This window comes from Haliotis rubra, unplaced genomic scaffold (genome assembly GCF_003918875.1).
Source record: "Haliotis rubra isolate DU_JTF1 unplaced genomic scaffold, ASM391887v1 Scf37, whole genome shotgun sequence".
In the NCBI taxonomy this organism is placed as follows: Eukaryota; Metazoa; Mollusca; class Gastropoda; order Lepetellida; family Haliotidae; genus Haliotis; species Haliotis rubra.
In genome coordinates, this window is record NW_025767046.1 from 852,501 (window position 1) to 875,910 (window position 23,410).

A 23,410-nucleotide genomic window follows, 5' to 3' on the forward strand; every position below is an offset into this window, starting at 1 on the left:
TCCATAGGAGCAGTTGACTGTTACATCTTTTGCATGGATCCACTTTTGAAGTTGTTGATGTAGGATTTTGTGTTCATTTCAACCTGATCCTAAATTTGATGGTGCCATTGTATATACGGTTAAGGATCATGAATATTTGGGGGGATATTTTGTATGCTTAATTTTCAAAAAAATATCCTCCAAAATATTCATGAATCATAACTAGAGAGTTATGTAGTGGCCACTGAAGATTGTAATCTGGGCTTGACTCCCTGTCTCACCGTTTATCATTTTTTTTATTTGCGTGCTCCTTGCCTGTATTTTCGGCATGTGAGAGGTAAACATATAAGACTTCTGTCACTTTGGTGATGCGATGTGATCTAACTGAAAATACTAGTCTTAACAATGTTAAAAAACAAACTCTTATCTGTCACTCACTCTCAAGCTGTGCTCTTCTAACAATGTATTGGGTGCGGTTGAGGTTTAGTCAGTAGGCAAGGGCCAGTTGGGTGTTTGAGTCTGGTCATTCAGAGATCAGTTGTTGTTTTAACATGGCGATAGTTAATCAGTCGTATTATAGGTCATCTATAGGCCTCTGATGGAATTTTTATGTCAAATGTTTGTTGATTGTTATTTTCTCATTGTGAGATATTTTGATCGGTCAGTTTCCTGTATGTATTGTGTGTACCCGGTGTAACAGGCCAGAGTATACCCCTGTCCCAGACTATACCCGGGGTTAAACTGGGCTAGCCTAGTTTATACCCTGGGGTATATTGCATTGGTACCAGTGTAGTGCCTATACAGTCACACACTATTCAGAGGCTGGTAGGTCAGCTCCCTTCAACAGAGATGGCTAAGAGCTATGACTAAAGTAAGTCTATGTGAATATGAGAGTTACAGTGGTATCGCCATCATGGTAGCTTTGTGGTAAACTTAGACAAAGTCAGTGTTAGAGAGTCGCCATGGTTGGGCTGCCAACTGAGGTCTATGTAGAGTGTATTCAGAACTCAACCAGGGTTGTACAAAACCATTTTCACACCATGACTGTCTTAAGTCGGCGCAAGTCCATGTTAAGATGTTGGAGTAATGCTTATTTAATGCTAAGATTGATTGTGTAAGCCACCTTTGGTATGTGTGACACAAATAAAATCATGTAGAAAACATGTAAAATCTCTTGTAATATGAAAATAGCATGTGAAGTGCTTCATCATGTAACTCATATGGGAAGTATATATGCAAATGTAGACTACTGGAAATAAAATCAGACCTAAAAAGTCAAATTGCTTTTTTTTTCATTATATATTGTATATTTTTAAAAAAGACAGCCCAGTTAGGATTTGAAGCGGAACGTGCTCAGCAACCCACGCTGGTAGTAGGAGACGATTAAATGGATTTAGTGGTCATAATAACCCAAATACTTGGGTTGGTGCTCATGATATTAATCACTGGTTTGTCTGGTTGAGACTAATTCTTTACTTTCCTACAACTGCAATATAGCCCAGTGCAGGGTAACTGCCTGGTGCCTCAAGCTGATGAACAATTTTCAGGTACCAATGCTACTCAACTGTTGATAGGGATACCTGGAGAGAGGAACATGAATGTGTATGATCAGCTGTTTGGAGGCGGTGGGGTAGCCTTGTGGTTAAAGCGTTCGTTTGTCATGCCAGAGACCTGGGTTCGATTCCCCACATGGGTACAATGTGTGTAGCCCATTTCTGGTGTCCCCCGCTGTGATATTGCTGCAATATTGCTAAAAGCAGCGTAAAACTAAACTCACTCACTCACTCAGCTGCTTGGTCATGGTGTCATACAAATAGTATCCCATATTGTCTTGTAAGTGGATCATGTTCAGCTTCATATAAATTTGAGTACATACTTCAGGTACACCAGTTGCTTTACTCTGGTTATGTAATAATAAATAATAATAATTGGCCACTTCCATAGTGCTGAACTCCACGCTGCAGGGACGTGCTCTAAGCACATACAACATGCTGGACATTATTACCCGGATAACCCAAGCTGCCTGTGAGGCGCTAGAAGTTTAATAAATAGTCAATGACTTATCCCACCGGGTATTCATTTTACGATGGGTGAACAAAGGCATTTTGAACAAACTTAATTGCCTTAGGTACGACCACATAGGTGCTTCGTTGTGGGGCAGGACTGAAGTCTTAGAAACTCTCAGGAGTCAAGCAGCCAAGCACAGTCACCCATCAAGGACTGTCCCTGACCAATGTTGTTTAACATCACCTGATTTGTGACCTGCACTCTATCACACACCATAGCACTGTATCACTCTCTGTGGGATTTAAACTGCTTTTACCAATATTCCATGATTTCCACAGTATAGGGGACTTCACATATTGCATGCATGATGGATAACCAAACCAGGACACCATCTTAACCGGCATCCCAGAATTTTCAGATAATAATGCACCAAGTAATTAAAAGGATTGGGGTAAGATTGTTTTGAACACTATTGACTTGTTTAGTGCAATACTCCACAATATTCCAGCTATATGGCGGTCCCTAAATAATCCAGTCTGGACCAGACAATCAAGTGAGTGACATCATGATTATTGATCTATGCAGTTGTGATACCATGTATCTACATGCCAGGGAGTCTGACCACCTGCAGTTCTTGCCTCTTATAACAAGCACCACATGGCTGAGGGCCAGTTCTACTCTGCCTTTACCTGGGCCTTTTCAACACTATGGCCATCATGTCAACTTTATGCGGGTGTACACTCAAATTGGGTCTTCTATGTGGATGTTCACCACTTGGTTAAAACTGGCCAGCACAGAGGTTAATCGGCAAAACTTGGATTCAAGTGTACGATCCGCGGATCCAGGCGTGGCTAAGGAACGCAACTCTTTACTGTTTTGTAGCATCTACCACTGTGCCCGACCTAGTACTGAAGACATTTGCCGCCATCCACCGCATTGAATCGTAGTGGTTACTCCTTAGAATTAGTCACTAACAAACTTGGCGGTGGGGTAGTCTAGTGGTTAGAAATGGGCTTCACATATTGGGCCCATGTAGGGAATCGAACCTGGGTCTTCAGCGAACGCTTAAACTGCTAGGCTACTCACCTCCCCACCTAGGACATAAAGTGTTTTAAGTTGGACACTAGGAAAACACAAGTGGCGTAAATCGTTTTATTTTGGGGATGAATATGCATTACTAAATATATTTTCAACAATAATCACACAGGAGCAAAGTCAAAGTAGCTGGGCTCCGTTTCACACAGTTATCGTAGCGCTACGACTGTCGTAAGGCTATGTTACAGTATAGGAGGTATGACAGTCGCAGCGCTTCGAAAGCTTTGTGATACGGGGCCCTGGTTTAGCAAATGAGCAGACAAAATCAGGCCAGTCAGTTTCTGAAATGTCGAATATATTTTTGTTGTTATTCCGATTGCAGTAAAATCCTGCTTTAAACTCATGCGACGCCGCCGCATGTGTAGTCAACATCCTGACTGCTTATAACCACTGTTAACTCACTAGATCGTCGGCAGCCGAATGCAAGTCGCGTAGACCTAAAGATGTGACGTTTACAACACTATGACGTCATCACAATGCCCGTGACGCGTTACACACTTGTGACGTCACAGAAGGCCAGCCGCCTTTTCTACTCTACGCAGGCATCAGCGCTCGGAGAGTTAAAGTTGCATGTAGTAAAGATTTACTACGTCAAAGAGGATTTAGTTTCCAGATAATGGATAACGGGTATGTTTTTAACCTTTTTATTCGTAGAATTTAATAGCAATGATTTTTATTAAACGAAAACCACAACTTCACACAGATATGTATGCGGTTGCCATGGCTTGTTGATCTGCATGGAACTTTGCTGGCTCCTCCCCCTAAAAATAACATTTCTTGGAACCAAACATAATGAGAGTTGGTAAATGTTCTTCAGACCCCCCATCAGTGTTCGTATGCCACTTTGTTACGTGACAAATCCAATATATTGTTGACCAAATGCAAACTTCACAGTCCTACTGTGTGTAAGTTCCTAACACCCCATAAAGATCCGGGTTAGAACTAGTCTACAGCAGCCCAAGCTTGTGGACAGAGGCGACTAACGGGGTGCTCAGACTTACAATCTTGGTTAATTCATATTATCATGTCACAATTGCGTAGATCGATGCTTATGATTTCGCATATGCATTTACATTCCCTCTCATGTGTATACAAATTTATTGTTTGAAGTCCGACATATTTACAACTTGTATAGAATCATAATACAATTGTACATCCTGAAATGAAGACGCCAGTTGGAGAATGTATATACTAGACATTTACATTTGCCATGGAATACATCTATGCAGTTTATTGGTTTGGCTAGATAAAGAGAACATAATAACATTGTGTGGTCTGAAGTAGACATGACATTGTTTTACCCACAGACAAGAAGGGCCACCGCCCCCTGCGAGGGACGGACATGGCAACACTCGGAGAGTTATCGGCATCAGAAGGTAGGGATGCTGCTTATCTTTTCTCTAAGTTTTACAAGTGACTCTTAAATTCTATCTTATCTGCGTTATGATCATGCTGTCGGTGTGGATGTAGCGCAATATAAATGGACTAATTATTATACTTTTCCGTCATCGTGTGTTTGCATGTCAAGGGGAGCTCAAGGATATTTTACGTATCGAACGTTCAATACAAGAATATATTTCTGCGTTCTTCTCTTCGTTTGAAGAATATATACAGCTCAAAACAAGTGAAAGAACCCGCCATGACAGACTACAGTAATAAGAATAACTACGGTGTTCGTTAACGTCTTTTTCGTATTGGGACGATGGGGTAGCCTATTGGTTAAAGCGAAGATCCGGGTTCGATTCCCCACATGGGCACAATGTGTGAAGCCCATTTCTGGTGTCCCTCGCCGTGATATTGCTGGAATATTGCTAAAAAGCGGCGTAAAACTAAACTCACTCACTGACTGTTTTTAGTTTTAGAAATGTAATATTCTATATTATGTCTTTACATTTTGTCTTCCATTTCTCAAACAGCAATGTCAGGATCCACAAAGTGCTCGTAACGTTATCGTCACTATATAGGCGTGTAGTTTATCACTTGTGAATGACGTAGAGCTACGAACGCTTTGTGGATCGGAGTCCATGTACTTAACATCCATTTATGTAGAATAAACTACGCTGGGACTGGGCTGCCCCCAGTGGAGACAGTGAGCTCCCCCGAGGACATCTACAACGGCGGGGCCAGTGCTTCGGAGCCACTCCCAGAAAAAGAGGGGTAGGTGGAGCGTAGTTGTGCTCTGTGAGAGAGGTGTGTGGAGGGTCGTGGTCTGTGAGAGGGGGTGGAGGGTAGTGGTCTGTGAGAGGGATGGGTGGAGGATCGCGGTCAGTGAGAGGAGTGGGTGGAGGGTCGTGGTCAGAGAGACGGGTGGGTGGAGGATCGTGGTCTGTGAGAGGAGCGGTTTGAAGGTCGTGGTCTGTGAGAAGGGTGGATGGAGGGGCGTGGTCTGTTAGAGGGGGTGGAGGGTCGTGGTCTATGAGAGGGGGTGGGGGTGGAGGGTCATGGTCTGAGAGACGGGTGGGTGGAGGATCGTGGTCTGTGAGAGGAGCGGTTGGAAGGTCGTGGTCTGTGAGAGGGGTGGATGGAGGGGCGTGGTCTGTTATAGGGGTGGAGGGGCGTGGTCTATGAGAGGGGGTGGGGTGGAGGGCAGTGGTCTGTGAGAGGGGTGGGTACAGGGTCGTGGACTGTGAGAGGGCATGCTGGAGCGTCGTGGTCAGTGAGAGGAGTGGGTAGAGGGTCGTGGTCTGTGAGAGGGGTGGGTAGAGGGTCGTGGTCAGTGAGAGGGATGGGTGGAGGGTCGTGGACTGTGAGAGGGGTGGGTGGAGGGTCGTGGTCTGTGAGAGGGGCGTGGAGGGTCGTGGTCTGTGAGAGGGGTGGGTGGAGGGCCGTGGTCTATGAGAGGGGTGGGTAGAGGGTCGTGGTCTGTAACAGGGGTGGGTGGAGGGTCGTGGTCTGTGAGAGGGGTGGGTAGAGGGTCGTGGTCTGTAACAGGGGTGGGTAGAGGGTCGTGGTCTGTGAGAGGGGTGGATGGAGGGTCGTGGTCTGTGAGAGGAGTGGGTAGAGGGTCGTGGTCTGTTACAGGGGTGGGGGTAGAGGGTCGTGGTCTGTGAGAGAGGGGTGGGTAGAGGGTCGTGGTCTGTAACAGGGGTGGGTGGAGGGTCGTGGTCTGTAATAGGGGTGGGTGGAGGGTCGTGGTCTGTGAGAGGAGTGGGTAGAGGGTCGTGGTCTGTGAGAGGGGTGGGTTGAGGGTCGTGGTCTGTAAAGGGGTGGGTAGAGGGTCGTGGTCTGTAACAGGGGTGGGTGGAGGGCCGTGGTCTGTGAGAGGGGTGGGTTGAGGGTCGTGGTCTAACTAAAACCTAACCTCACAATATTTCCCAATTACAGCGAGTCCCCCGAGCCGCCAAGCTCACCGGAACTCCCCGCCCTGAACCAGCAGGAGATCCAGGCCTTCTACATGCAGTCTCTTCTCGCCTTGAAGCCTGCAGACAGGTCAGACATAAGCCTTCGTGTAGCAGGGAGGCAATATTAAACATCATAGACTCCCGGGCTGGGTTAGAGTGACCATATTTCATACCAAAGCACTTGACCACACGAAACAACGACTCTGAACTGTACATTCGTTAAGGACTTGATCAACCTAAGTTGGTTTCTCCCTCTGGCACAAAGGGACCGACCATTCGATATTCTTGTTGATTTGTATGGAGGATAGATGTCCTTTTCAACTACATTATCAAAATCAGATAATTGTTTAATTGGAACAATGAGTCTATGTATTGTTTATCACAAAACACCTTGCAGCTATGTATTTTTGTGCCTGACAGTCTGTTTTTTAGTTCTGAAGCAAAATTATTGTTTCAAGTATTTACTTGGGCAATTTACATTTTTTCGATAAAATCCACACACTGAAATATGACTAGGTTCGGAAATTCCGAAAGAAGGCCAGTGCTTAGATATAGAGTGGAAATATAAGCAAGAAAACATTCCCCAAACAAATTAAGCTGTCCATTTCAAATATGTCATCGTCCACGATATCCTCAGTTGGATAACAATCTGGTGTGCTCTGGACATTTATATACAACTTGTGGTGTGTGGTTTCAGTGCAAGGAAACTGACAACAGCCACCAGCCCGGACAATGAACTGATGTTCTATGACTCGTAAGTGTCCTGTCGTCATTAAACTTATTTAGGTGAGGTGAGGTGAAAGTGGGTTTAACGTCGTGCTTGAGAATATTTCGCTCATATGACGACGTGCATGCGTGTGTATGTTTATGTGCGGCTGCTTGTACTAGCCCAGACTTAAGCTGGTTTTATAGTGCTGGCCCACTGAGATACCACGCCGCAGTGAAGCATGAATACCCCACTCAGACACATTATACTCCGAGCCGACCAGTCCTTGTTGTACCCATTAATGCCGAGCGCCAGGCAGGGACCAACACGTACCATATTTTAACGTCTTTGGGTATGACGCGGTCGGGGATCGAACCCGCGACCTTCCGCTCTCCGGGCGGACGCTCTAACCACTACACCACGGAGGCGGTCCAACTTATTTAGACTATGAACTTCTCTCCTACACTCTGAAATATAATCTAATTATAGAATAACACATTGCTCCGCTTTTGACTGGAATAGTTTCTTATCTTTCCATGATACATAGACTGATTCTCATAATGTCAGGCCACCATATAGCTGGAATATTGCTGAGTGCGGCGTAAAACTAAACTCACTCACTCATAACGTCAGGTGCAAATTTAAATAGAATGACATATCTGACTACCCCTATCAAAATGTGAGCGGTATGTAATCGATTTGGTTACTGACGGGGAAGTTAAAGACAAATCTTTAGATAAAATTAAGTACTGATATGAACTCAATTTGTTGTTCCCAATACATGTATATGGCTACTATATGGTCAAGTTGTATTCCTTAGCGAATGTTGAGTAGTATCTGTACACTGGATTGATGGTAATATTGCTTTAAAATATAAGTTAACAATAAAATGTTCAGCCACTGATGTTTGTTTCTCAAAGCGCAAGCTCTGGTAGCCAGACCACCAACACAGAACAGCTTGGATCAAGGTCCGACATGGCACAGCCTCCACACGAGGACAGGTACTTGGTTTGGGTTGAAAGGCAGCGATGATAAAAATAGACTAAAATAAGACAAAGTGTTTAAAGACGTTTATCCTACATCCATGTTGTAACTTGTCCTTCATATTAGAGAACCTTTGGCTATTAAGTTAAATACACAGTTTCAGGGAGGGTGCTGTAATAGAAAAAAACATTGCTTTTGCAATCGTGATTAATTTTACGTGAGAATTAAATGAACTTGCATAAAGATGAAACATAAACGTTTTCCCAGAAATCACATCTGAACGTTCCTCGCAGTCATCTATTTAGCTGCATAAAAGGGTAAAAAGCGAACCCCCCAAAATCGTTCAAGCATCGATATTATAGGCATGTGTTTGGTGTTATAAGACTGACTGACTGACTGAGTTTTGTTTTACGCCGCTTTTAGCAATATTCCAGCAACATCACGGCGGGGGACACCAGAAATGGGCTTCACACATTGTACCCATGTGGGGATTCGAACCCGGGTCTTCGGCGTGACGAGCCAACGCTTTAACCACTAGGCTACCCCACCGCCCCGTGTTATAAGAGCTGTCGGGACATTTTGAATTGTTTTTTGTTCCTTATACGTTATGTATTCTGGTTAGTTTTCAATAACAATCGTTGGTTTTCTACTGAAAAATGAAGCTTATATCTTTAGTTTTGTCCAGTTTGGAAAGTATAGCAATAATGTATGTTTTAAATAATAGATTCTTCTGATCGTTGCAAGTTTGTTTAATATATCAGGATGTCACTACGTTCCATTGTGAGAGATGAAATGAAATGCGATGTTGCACGTGCCCTCTCACCAGCACTGAGTGTACATATCTCAAGGGCCACCACGCCAACAGCAGGTGTGCACAGTTCATTTACCACTACACCAACAGCTGGTGTCAGCATATCACGTGCAGCAACACCAGCATCAGATGTCCATAGCTCACGTGCAGCAACACCAGCATCAGATGTCCACAGCTCACGTGCAGCAACACCAGCATCAGATGTCCATAGCTCACGTGCAGCAACACCAGCATCAGATGCCCATAGCTCACGTGCAGCAACACCAGCAGATGCCCACGGCACACGTGCAGCAACATCAGCATCAGATGCCCATAGCTCACGTGCAGCAACACCAGCATCAGATGCCCACAGCTCACGTGCCGCAACACCAGCAGGTGCCCACAGCCCACGTGCAGCAACATCAGCAAGTGCCCACAGCCCACGTGAAACAACACCAGCAGATGCCCATAGCTCACGTGGAACAACACCAGCAGATGCCCATAGCTCACGTGCAGCAACGCTAGCAGATGCCCACGGCCCACGTGCAGCAACATCAGCAGGTGCCCACAGCCCACGTGCAGCAACGCCAACAGCGGATGACAGCATCTCACGTGCAGCAACACCAACGGCAGATGCCCACGGCCCACGTGAAGCAACACCAGCAGCAGATGACAGCATCTCACGTGCAACAACACCAGCAGCAGATGACAGCATCTCACGTGCAACAACACCAGCAGCAGATGACAGCATCTCACGTGCAACAACACCAGCAGCAGATGACAGCATCTCACGTGCAACAACACCAGCAGCAGATGACAGCATCCCACAAGAAGGTGAGAGTAGTCACAATGTTGACTGACATCCTTTCCAATAAGGTCTTATGTTCCCCTGATGTAGTATCCCCTTTGAGAACTCTTTCACAAACAGAGATAAAACAGCCATATCACATGCTTCACGTTCAGGTATAACACTGTCTGCTCAAATTATAGAAGGCAGGAGATTCACGGAAGGGTGTTGAATAACTTGAATTCAGCGAAAGTTGGTCGAGGAACACCCAGCATAAGTGTTGATCATTTCAAACAGGGATGATCATTTCAAACAGCGTTTCACACTATTCATTTGCTGAAAAAAACGTTCAGTGTATACTAAGTAAAATCTAAATAGACTAAAAAGTCAAATTTACGATATTATTAAAAATTCAAATATGATTATAAAATTATACATGTATTGGGATTAGATCTAGTGACATAGTTTTAGAAATCAAGGAGTCTAGAAAATATATAATTTCGTATTATAGAGAAAACAGAGTGTTGTTTTATTCAGTTTTAATTATGACCATGTGTTCATAAATCATTGTCAGTACATGTGAGGCAAACAGGAAGCGCTCGTAAAATCTGCAAATCAACACGTTGCTTACAACAACAATTATGAACGTAATAACTAATTTCTTGAAGAGATAGTCGAACATCCACAACTACATGTACTAACACATTATTTAATGTTTCTCACGGCCTTTAAGCCATATCATTTTCCATTTCACCCAGCCCTTACTTTAATACTACAGCTCTCCATGGAGCAAGTCTGTGTTTTACACTGGTTTAGGTCAGAATCTCGTCCCTCGGCGTGGCTTCTTTTCAACGTAGCTGCTTTTTTCTATCAAAATTACATATTTTCAGAGTCATATCCTCATGCACCATCTGTTCGGGGATGGTTTGTTTGTTTGTTTATTTCTTGTTTGTTGTTTAACGCCGCGCTCAGCAATAGTCAAGCTATAGCGGCGGTCTGTAACCAGTCAGGTTTGGACCAGACAATCCAGTGATCAACAGCATGAACATCGATCTACGTAATTTGGATACGATGACATGTGTCAACCAAGTCAGCCAGCCTGACCACCCGACCCAGTTAGTCACCTCTTACAACAAACATGGGTTTCTGTAGATCAATTCTAACTCGGATATTCAGGGCCATTCGGTGATTGAATGTGATGCATGATTGGGGATGTATAGACTGAGGGAGATGTGTGGGACAGAAGGTGAAGTTCTCGCTAGTATATGGAAACTGTCATCACTAATATCATGTGTTTACTGCTTTACTTGCAGGGGTGTCTACAGCAAAAGGCATCCGCAAACGCATTCGTCGGGTAGGTTAATTCACCTGTCTTTAATCAATATCATCAAATGAATAATTAGGAGATAAACATACTGTGTTGGAAAATCAGAGGTGTATAACGAAATTTTAATAGCTCTAAATTTGATTTAAAACCGCGTAGCGTGAGGTTTCAAATAAAAAAATTAAAGGTATTATAATTTCGTTATATACCTCTGACTTTCCAATACAGTACGTTTATCTCCATTCTACCATAACCGCGTTATGAAGATTTTAAAAAACCAAACATACTGTGTTGGAAAATCAGAGGTATATAATGTGATTATATACCTCTGAATGAATTTGATTAACCAATCACAATCCAGTATTTACTGAAGTGATGGTAGAATTTGTCATAATCTACCCAAATAGTCTCTCATGAGTTGAGTACTGCAAGGTTTTTTCAAAGCAATTGGCTGCCTTGTTCATTTCGAATTAAATGAGCACCGGGCCCAAGCGAATTGGTTCAATCAAGAATCACGATGCAAATACATGAAACATACTTGCCAGTATCTTCTAGTGTCTTCTAGTGTCTGTGAGTGCCTGCAGGTGCGTCTCAACTTCTGTAAGGGATAATATTTTTATTTTATTTATCTTTAAAACTAGAGCTGACTCTCTTAGTATGTCAAGTGTATATTTACATAGAATGACATATCTGATTATCCCTATGAAAAGTTGAGTAGTTTGAAACGAAAGCATTTAATTTTAATTTTACTCCTCAAGAAGGATACATATTGTTTAAACTTGCCTTAAGTTTTGAATGCACGACTGAATTTAAGCGATTTATATAATTATTTTCAGGTATTCTCCCGACTCCTGCGGCCATTCAGATCCTGCTTTGGCCACAGCTAAGATCCTTGGTTAAAATAACATCACGGCAGCAACACTATCATTGGCTCTTCTAGTCACGTGTGTAGAGGTCACAGGTTATCCAGGTGTTGTGTTTGTAAGGGAAGGTAAGTAAAGGCACATTATGAAAGGGTTGGATGGAGAGGTGGCTGATGTCAATGACCTTGTTTCCAGGAGGACTGTGTTAGACGGGAGGTCACAAAGCAAGTTTAATTTTTTACCTAATCATGTGTTTTATTGCGCCTAATGCTTTGTGGCATCTTATTAAAGCACATTTACGATTACCTGAAGATTGTATCTGTCAATACACAATAGATGTGAATCCGAAATATTTATAATATATTATCGCAAAACCACATTGAAAAACCTCGCTAAAGGCAAAGGATCAAGGCCCTAGGGGTAGTTGCAATGGGTTTAATTTTTTCAAAAATAGAAACTGTAAATCATTTTCACATGTATAGGAAAACTAATCAGCTAATGTTTATATTGAAAAACAATATTGGAAATTTGTCCTTAAAGACAACCATTTCATATATATAGGAAAACTAATCCGAGAAACTATCGGAATTGCTAATGTTTATTTTGAAAAACAATATTGGAAAAGCCTCACTAAAGGCAAAATCATCAAGGCCCTAGGGACAGTAGCAATGTTTTTTGTATCACATGTATAGGAAAAATATTGGAAAATACTCACTAAAGGCAAAACCACCAAGGTCCAAGGGGTAGTAGCAATGTTTTTATATATTCTGTGTATAAGAAAACTAATCCGAGAAACTATCGGAATTGCTAACGTTTATATTGAAAAACAATATTGAAAATTCGCACTAATGGCAAAATCATCAAGGCCCTAGGGGTAGTAGCAATCATTTTTATTTAAAAAAATATAAACAGAAACACTTTTCATATGTACAGGAAAAATAATCCGAGAAACTATCGGAATTGCTAATGTTTATATTGTAGAACAATAATGTAAAAAACTCACTTAAGGCAAAGTATGAAGGCACTAGGGACAGTAGCAATGTTTTTTATATCATATGTATAGGAAAACTATTCCGAGAAACTTTCGGAATTGCTAATGTTTATATTGAAAACAACATTGGAAAATTCTCACTGAAGGCAAATCATGAAGGCCCTTGGGGTAGTAGCAATGTTTGTTATTTTCAAAAATTAAAGCTGAAAACCCTTTTCATATATATAGGAAAACTAATCCGAGAAACTATAGGAATTGCTAATGTTTATTTTGAAAAACAATATTGAAAAAAAAAGGCAAAATCATCAAGGCCCTAGGGACAGTAGCAATGTTTTTGTATCACATGTATGAGAAAACTAATCCGAGAAACTATCGGAATTGCTAACGTTTATATTGAAAACAATATTGAAAATTCTCACTAATGGCAAAATCATCAAGGCCCTAGGGGTAGTAGCAATCATTTTTATTTAAAAAAATATAAACAGAAACACTTTTCATATGTACAGGAAAAATAATCCGAGAAACTATCGGAATTGCTAATGTTTATATTGTAGAACAATAATGTAAAAAACTCACTTAAGGCAAAGTATGAAGGCACTAGGGACAGTAGCAATGTTTTTTTATATCATATGTATAGGAAAACTATTCCGAGAAACTTTCGGAATTGCTAATGTTTATATTGAAAACAACATTGGAAAATTCTCACTGAAGGCAAATCATGAAGGCCCTTGGGGTAGTAGCAATGTTTGTTATTTTCAAAAATTAAAGCTGAAAACCCTTTTCATATATATAGGAAAACTAATCCGAGAAACTATCGGAATTGCTAATGTTTATTTTGAAAAACAATATTGGAAAAAGGCAAAATCATCAAGGCCCTAGGGACAGTAGCAATGTTTTTTGTATCACATGTATGAGAAAACTAATCCGAGAAACTATCGGAATTGCTAACGTTTATATTGAAAAACAATATTGAAAATTCTCACTAATGGCAAAATCATCAAGGCCCTAGGGGTAGTAGCAATCATTTTTATTTAAAAAAATATAAACAGAAACACTTTTCATATGTACAGGAAAAATAATCCGAGAAACTATCGGAATTGCTAATGTTTATATTGTAGAACAATAATGTAAAAAACTCACTTAAGGCAAAGTATGAAGGCACTAGGGACAGTAGCAATGTTTTTTATATCATATGTATAGGAAAACTATTCCGAGAAACTTTCGGAATTGCTAATGTTTATATTGAAAACAACATTGGAAAATTCTCACTGAAGGCAAATCATGAAGGCCCTTGGGGTAGTAGCAATGTTTGTTATTTTCAAAAATTAAAGCTGAAAACCCTTTTCATATATATAGGAAAACTAATCCGAGAAACTATCGGAATTGCTAATGTTTATTTTGAAAAACAATATTGGAAAAAGGCAAAATCATCAAGGCCCTAGGGACAGTAGCAATGTTTTTTGTATCACATGTATAAGAAAACTAATCCAAGAAACTATCGGAATTGCTAACGTTTATATTGAAAAACAATATTGAAAATTCTCACTAATGGCAAAATCACCAAGGTCCAAGGAGTAATAGCAATCATTTTTATTTAAAAAAATATAAACAGAAACACTTTTCATATGTACAAGAAAAATAATCCGAGAAACTATCGGAATTGCTAATGTTTATATTGAAAAACGATAATGGAAAATTCTCACTGAAGGCAAAATCATCAAGGCCCTAGGGGTAGTAGCAATGTTTTTTTATATTATATGTATAGGAAAATTAAATCGAGAAACTATCGGAATTGCTGTTGTATATATTGAAAAACGATAATGGAAAAACCTCACTAAAGGCAAAATCATCAAGGCCCTAGGGGTAGTAGCAATGTTTTTTTATATTATATGTATAGGAAAATTAAATCGAGAAACTATCGGAATTGCTGTTGTATATATTGAAAAACGATAATGGAAAAACCTCACTAAAGGCAAAATCATCAAGGCCCTAGGGGTAGTAGCAATGTTTTTTATATTATATGTATAGGAAAACTAAATCGAGAAACTATCGGAATTGCTGTTGTATATATTGAAAAAATGATAATGGAAAAACCTCACTAAAGGCAAAATCATCAAGGCCCTAGGGGTAGTAGCAATGTTTTTATATATTATATGTATAGGAAAACTAAATCGAGAAACTATCGGAATTGCTGTTGTACATATTGAAAAACAATAATGGAAAAACCTCACTAAAGGCAAAATCATCAAGGTCCTAGGGGTAGTAGCAATGTTTTTTATATTATATGTATAGGAAAACTAAATCGAGAAACTATCAGGAATTGCTGTTGTATATATTGAAAAATGATAATGGAAAAACCTCACTAAAGGCAAAATCATCAAGGCCCTAGGGGTAGTAGCAATGTTTTTTATATTATATGTATAGGAAAACTAAATCGAGAAACTATCGGAATTGCTGTTGTATATATTGAAAAAATGATAATGGAAAAACCTCACTAAAGGCAAAATCATCAAGGCCCTAGGGGTAGTAGCAATGTTTTTATATATTATATGTATAGGAAAACTAAATCGAGAAACTATCGGAATTGCTGTTGTACATATTGAAAAACAATAATGGAAAAACCTCACTAAAGGCAAAATCATCAAGGTCCTAGGGGTAGTAGCAATGTTTTTTTATATTATATGCATAGGAAAACTAATCCGGGAAACTATCGGATTGCTAACGTTTATATTGAAAAACAATATTGGAAAATTCTCACTAATGGCGAAGTCATCAAGGCCCTAGGGGTAGTAGCAATGAGTTTTTTTATTCTAAAAAAGGAAACTATTTTCATGTGTACAGGGGAAAACTAATCTGAGTGGTTATATTGAAAAAATACAATATTGGAAAATTCTCACTAAAGGCAAAGTCATCAAGGCCATAGGGGTGAAAAGCAATGTTTTTTAAAAATATTATATGTATAGGAAAACTAATCCGAGAAGCTATCGGAATTGCTAATGGTTATATTAAATCTTTTTTTGGAAAAGCCTAATCAGAATTGTTAATGTGCATATTGAAAAAGCCATACTGAAAAAACTCACTAAAGGCAACAGCATCAAGACCCTGGGGGTAGTAGGAATGTGTTTTACTTTCAAAACTGAAAACTGAAAACCATTTTCATATGCATAGCAAAACTAATCACAGAAGTGTTCATATTGAAAGAAAACTCATGAAAGGCAAAAGCATCAAGGTCCAGGGATAGTAGCAATAAGTTTTATTTTTTAAAATTAAAACTGAAAACCATTTTCATATGTATAGGAAAACGTATGAGAGAAACTACCTGAATTGCTATTGTTTATATTGAAAATCAATGTTGGAAAAGCCTGACTGAGGGCAGAATCATCAAGCTCCTAGGGGGAGTAGAAATATTTTTTATTTTAGAAATTAAAACTGAAAACCATTTTCATATGTATAGGAAAACTAATTAAAGAAACTATCAGAAATGTTATTGTTTATATTGAAAAACCATATTGAAAATCCTCACTCAAGGCAAAAGCATCAAGGCCCCAGGGGTAGTAGCAATGTTTTATATTTTAAAACATAAAACTGTATCTCTAATCATGACCAAATGTATAATAGATTACTGGAGGATCAATACACACTGTATCATTGGTAGGTATAAGAGCAAGATCTGCCGTATAACAGTATACTCAAAGGTATAAGTTACTGCCACCGGCTTGTTAGTGGCACTACAATGTTTTCTGGAAGCACTGAACTCAAAACAACGTTATTGTTTACACCCAAGATTTATAATGTACTGGTATTTATGAACTGAAAGATGGGCCCAAGAAGCTTCTAAAGAATCTCTTTTACGATTTAGAAAGAGTGAGTGAGTTTAGTTTCACGCCCTTTTTAGCAATATTCCAGCAATATCACGGCGTGGGAACACCAGAAATGGACGTCACACAATGTGCCCATGTGGGAATCGAACCCGGGTCTTCGGCGTGACGAGCGAACGCCTTAACCACTAGGCTACCCTACCACTCCCGATTTAGATTGAACCCAATGTTAACAATGCCAGCTTCTACTTCTGATTAGCAATGTCAGAGGTTTAGTACAAGTTCGGGTAAAATATCTAGCTGTTGTCATCCTCAAATAGAGATGGAAAGTACTCATGGAACTTAATTGAGTGTCCCTGGTTTAGAATAGTGAAATGAACAGAGGGGTGTCAGAACAATTATTCTTAGGCAGTATTGATTGATCATCTGATGGGAGTTTGAGAGAACAACAACAAAATGGGGTTCAGATCAGGGCTAATTGCAGGCAAGAGAGAGTCTCGATAGCATTATTCCACCACAGCACGGGAACGATGTGACCTAGCTTTGCCTAGAATATGAGACGGGTAGTCAATGGATTGTTATCAAAATGAGGCACAACAATTTGATTGTAGGTGATGTAGCGCTGACCATTAAAATATCCCCGTACAGCCACCAATGTCAACTTATAGTATTTGGGAATACATCCCCACACATAACTGAGCGAAAGGGAACAGAAGGATATGAATGAGAGAGAGAGAGAGAGAGAGAGAGAGAGAGAGAGAGAGAGAGAGAGTGAGAGAGAGAGAGAGAGAGAGAGAGAGAGAGAGAGAGAGAGAGAGAGAGAGAGAGAGAGAGAGAGAGAGAGAGAGAGAGAGAGAGAGAGAGAGAGGAGAGGAGAGGAGGGAGGGTGGGTGGGTGGGTGTGGGTGTTAATTGGAGCTGTAACTTTGTTTTACACGTTGATATTCACTGAAACCATACTTTTACTGATATCAAATGCTACTTCTGCTGAGATGTTCTGGAGACATGAAAGCTTTACTTCATGTCTGGCTGTTTCTTTACCTCAAAAGAAAGTGTGAAGCGATCTGAAACTAAATTATTTTGCACAGTAAGAATCATATTACACTAGCTGATGTATAATCATGAACAGGGTCAGGTTCCGGAAAGCGATCATAGCTCTACAACTGTCGTAAGTCTATGTTAAAGTATGGGAGTTGCGACAGTCACAGCGAATGCATTTAGATTGCTTTGTGGGGCAGAGCCCAGAAATTTTAAGCTGTACAGTAATAATGATTAAGTTAGTTGATGTATAATCATGGACACTAATAATGATTCAGTTAGTTGATGTATAATCATGGACACTAATAATGATTAAGTATAATTGATGTATAATCATGGACACTAATAATGATCAAGTTAGTTGATGTATAATCATGGACACTAACAATGATTAAGTATAATTGATGTATAATCATGGACACTAATAATGATTAAGTTAGTTGATGTATAATCATGGACACTAATAATGATTCAGTTAGTTGATGTATAATCATGGACACTAATAATGATTCAGTTAGTTGATGTATAATCATGGACACTAATAATGATTCAGTTAGTTGATGTATAATCATGGACACTAATAATGATTCAGTTAGTTGATGTATAATCATGGACACTAATAATGATTCAGTTAGTTGATGTATAATCATGGACACTAATAATGATTAAGTTAGTTGATGTATAATCATGGACACTAATAATGATTCAGTTAGTTGATGTATAATCATGGACACTAATAATGATTAAGTATAATTGATGTATAATCATGGACACTAATAATGATCAAGTTAGTTGATGTATAATCATGGACACTAATAATGATTAAGTTAGTTGATGTATAATCATGGACACTAATAATGATTCAGTTAGTTGATGTATAATCATGGACATAATCATGATGTATAATCATGGACTATAATGATAAGTTGATGTATAATCATGGACACTAATAATGATTCATTGATGTATAATCATGGACACTAATAATGATTCAGTTAGTTGATGTATAATCATGGACACTAATGATTCAGTTAGTTGATGTATAATCATGGACACTAATAATGATTCAGTTAGTTGATGTATAATCATGGACACTAATAATGATTCAGTTAGTTGATGTATAATCATGGACACTAATAATGATTCAGTTAGTTGATGTATAATCATGGACACTAATAATGATTAAGTGTAGTTGATGTATAAATATGGACAGTAATATCTATCAAATTATTTGATGTATCATGAACATGTTGTATTTGGTGCCAATAATGATCATTTATTGAATGAAATCATGCATTGTTGAGTTAATGTAAGATCATGAAGAGAAGTATTACATTTCAGACACAACAAAAGTCACTGTGATCCGTGATAAAAATAATTTCAGATCACTTAAGGGGGCATCCATTTAATTGATAGTTTTGTGTGTGAATGCGTGTGTGTGCGTGCATGCGTGTGTTCTTGTTTGGAAGAATCTATATTTAATCGCGTGTATGTATGTGTGTGTTCGTGCCTTTCTCTCTCTGTGTGTGAACGTGTGTGAGTTGTGTGTGTGAGCGTGAGTTGTGTGTGTGAGCGTGAGTGAGTTGTGTGTGTGAGCGTGAGTGTGAGCGTGAGTGTGAGCGTGTGTGTGTGTGTGTGTGTGTGACGTATCCAACGCACTATTATGTAACTGAGCACTATCAAACAATTTCTTCATTTTCACTATGAACATAACAATTTTGAAGTTTGGGTGTCATTCAGAAAATGGCCCATTTATTATTATATTTCACCGGTGCCACCAAACTATTTATTTCAGAAATGTACGTACTTTTCCCCTGGTAAATCAAATTGATGCTTCCTAACCCCAAACACTCGCTGAAGATGGAACCTGAAAGGACTTGTGTAAGATGTTAAACTTGAAAACATAAATTTAAATAAACTCAGATTCTACCAAGGAATGTTTGTTGTCGTACACCTGAATAGTGATGCTAAAGGATTTTGTTGCTTTCATTCCTCATTTAGGTTCAACAGTTTGAAAGGGAAAGAACATTTATATTTGAGCAAAATAATTATACATGTACCATAAAAACAGCAGCAGCATTCCTCGGTCAGACACCTTAAAGTTTATTAATCAATTCACCTGGACAACTTTATCAATGCGAAATCCAGAACAGAAATATCAAATTTTTGTTGTTCAATAACAAACAGATGTATTTATTTATTTATTCATTCATTCATCCATCCATCCATTTATTTGTTTATCTATTTTATATGCAAAGAAAATCAGCTATTAATTTCGTCACATAAAATGTCTATACCCCAGTGTAAATAGTTTAAAGCGATGAATAGCATCATTTTATATACACATAAGACAAATCTCGCGTAAAAGAAAAAAAAACCTCTGCCATGTCATTAGGAGTGACAAAAAACATATAAACTCACTCAATTCTAAACATGGCTATCAATAAAATTACAGGCAGTTGCGAAAATCCTGTGTTTAGAAGTGAACAAACACAGATAAAATCACATTACTTCTAAGCACGGCTATACATGAAATAAAGGGCAATTGGGACACTGCAATATATTTTGTAAATATAAAGTATAAACAGCTGAAATGAGAATTGTGTTTATTGATGGCACAATTATATATCTAAGGTGTATGTCAGGTGTACATAAAACAGAAACTACTATATCTGATCATTCTCAGATGTGTTTGTTTGATGTCAATAAACATATCATTTGTTAAGATACTTGAAACTGATAAAAGATAAATAAATATATAAAATGAAACAGCTTATGAGGTCTGAAGATGCTCCCAAAATAACATTTCATAGGTAAAACGTGTATTATGTGTAAACTGTATGATACAAAACAATAAAAGTGGTTCTCCTATACACTTTATATATAATCACAAACTGTGCAATAAGGGACATGGATTGAATAATTTAAAATCATGAACATAAAAGCTTGCTGTAAAATTGATGCATAATCATGAGCAATTAAATTCCATGCAATTCAATCTGATCATGATTAAAGGTGTTGCGCAAGTGTAATCTTTTTACTGCATAATAATGGATAACAAATATTTGTTTGACATATAATTATGGATAAAAGATGTGAATTAATTCATGATCATGAGCAGGGCCCTGTTTTGCAAAGCAATCTTAATTCTAGGACTGCCGTAACTCCCATACTTTAACACAGACTTACGACAGTCTGGGGGCTAGTGTCGCTTTGTGGAACAACTCCCCTATGTGCATGAACAGGGCCGTTGTACAATGCATCTTAGCGTTAAGGTGATGGTAACTTCCATGCACTTTGAAAACATGTAATCATGATATATGCAATAGAATATACGGCTTGTGTCTAATCATGAAGAAACATATCTGATAATTAGACCACTGTCAGCTGGTCCATCCTAAAATCAAGCTTCAGAAAACATCGAAAACCTTGCCTGGAGCTCGTCCACTGACATTTTGAACACTAAGAATTACCAACCACTACTGTTTTGGCTGAAATTTTGAATACTAAAAAATTACCAACAACTACTGTTAAGACTGAAATTTTGAATACTAAGAATTACCAACCACTACTGTTCAGACTGAAATTTTGAATACTAAGAATTACCAACCACTACTGTTCAGACTGAAATTTGGATTCTAAGAATTACCAACCACTACTGTTAAAACTGACATTTTGAATACTAAGAATTACCAACCACAAATGTTAATACTGAAAATTTGAAGACAGAATTGCCAACCTCTACTGTTAAGACTGAAATTTTGAATACTAAGAATTGCCAACCACTACTGTTAAGACTGAAATTTTGAATACTAAGAATTACCAACCACTACTGTTCAGACTGAAATTTTGAATACTAAGAATTACCAACCACTACTGTTCAGACTGAAATTTTGAATACTAAGAATTACCAACCACTACTGTTAAAACTGACATTTTAAATACTAATAATTACCAACCACAAATGTTAATACTGAAAATTTGAAGACAGAATTGCCAACCTCTACTGTTAAGACTGAAATTTTGAATACTAAGAATTGCCAACCACTACTGTTAAGACTGAAATTTTGAATACTAAGAATTACCAACCACTACTGTTAAGACTGAAATTTTGAATACTAAGAATTACCAACCACTACTGTTCAGACTGAAATTTTGAATACTAAGAATTACCAACCACTACTGTTAAAACTGAAATTTTGAATACTAAGAATTACCAACCACTACTGTTCAGACTGAAATTTTAAATACTAATAATTACCAACCACAAATGTTAATACTGAAAATTTGAAGACAGAATTGCCAACCTCTACTGTTAAGACTCAAATTTTGAATACTAAGAATTGCCAACCACTACTGTTAAGACTGAAATTTTGAATACTAAGAATTACCAACCACTACTGTTCAGACTGAAATTTTGAATACTAAGAATTACCAACCACTACTGTTCAGACTGAAATTTTGAATACTAAGAATTACCAACCACTACTGTTCAGACTGAAATTTTGCACTGGATATATTTACGTAGATACCACATTAACAGCTATATGGTATTACCAACATGTTGTAATGAAAATCGGAACAAACCAAAGATCTCTTTTTGAAAAGTCTTAACAAAGATTTCCTATTTAACACAGCCTAATGATTTATTGTATTTAAACGTCTTGTCAAAATTCAAGTCTTGTTTTTACCTACTTCCGCCTCAAAACCGCGGAGACATCAGATCAACCTCCTCCATCCCCGCCCAGTTCTAATGTTGATTGAGTCTAGAGATGGTCAAAACGCCTGGATACTTGTGCCCTCTATACACGGTAGTTTTCAAAATAATTATTTTGTTAAATGTCTGCTTTTATAACTGTGCAGTTTGTCATTTTTGCGAAATATACCTGTCAATTTTTGTTCAAATTCTGTTGCTGCAACGTGATGAAAATAGATATAAAAAGAATTGTGTTCACCAAGGATAATTTTGTATTTGTCATTAGCTTTGTTCACAAATGATGTCAGAGCTTTACTATTCTACATACTCTTTATAAAAAAAATACTTGTCATAACTAATTGTTCATTTTAGATGTCGGTACCCATAATTTCTTGAAAATCTGTCTCAACTGTAAATATGTGCCAACATATATTTGTAAGATTTAGGTACATTGCCTATATGTGAACATCAAGATTTAGATACATTGCCTATATGTGAACATCAAGATTTGGGTACATTGCCTATATGTGAACATCAAGATTTAGGTACATTGCCTATATGTGAACATCAAGATTTGGGTACATTGCTTATATGTGAACATCAAGATTTGGGTACATTGCTTATATGTGAACATCAAGATTTGGGTACATTGCTTAGATGTGAACATCAAGATTTAGGTACATTGTAGATGTGAACATCAAGATTTGGGTACATTGCTTAGATGTGAACATCAAGATTTGGGTACATTGCTTAGATGTGAACATCAAGATTTGGGTACATTGCTTAGATGTGAACATCAAGATTTGGGTACATTGCTTATATGTGAACATCAAGATTTGGGTACATTTCTTAGATGTGTACATCAAGATTTGGGTACATTGCTTATATGTAAACATCAAGATTTGGGTACATTGCTTATATGTGAACATCAAGATTTGGGTACATTGCTTATATGTGAACATCAAGATTTGGGTACATTGCTTAGATGTGAA

The 23,410-nt window shown here is 38.5% G+C and overlaps 2 protein-coding genes and 1 long non-coding RNA gene across 4 annotated transcripts in view; all 3 read left to right on the forward strand.

The window, feature by feature from the left end:
* Positions 1-1,259, forward strand: part of LOC124285860 (dihydropyrimidine dehydrogenase [NADP(+)]-like) — a 55,376-nt gene extending 54,117 nt beyond the window's left edge. For both annotated transcript variants that reach the window (XM_046722137.1, XM_046722138.1), the window contains one exon: positions 1-1,259. This exon is cut by the window's left edge and continues 2,552 nt beyond it. The gene's annotated coding sequence lies outside the window, so the exon portion shown is untranslated.
* A 3,876-nt stretch (positions 1,260-5,135) lies between these two features.
* Positions 5,136-8,281, forward strand: LOC124285838. The gene is made up of 4 exons (XR_006900891.1): positions 5,136-5,238; positions 6,406-6,510; positions 7,120-7,176; positions 8,049-8,281. It is a non-coding gene; the product is annotated as an uncharacterized LOC124285838 (long non-coding RNA).
* Positions 8,282-8,874: 593 nt separating this feature from the next.
* Positions 8,875-9,762, forward strand: LOC124285800 (sialidase-like). The gene has a single exon (XM_046722067.1). The coding sequence runs from the start codon at positions 8,875-8,877 to the stop codon at positions 9,760-9,762; it is 888 nt and encodes a 295-aa protein (XP_046578023.1).
* The last annotated feature ends 13,648 nt before the right edge of the window (positions 9,763-23,410 follow it).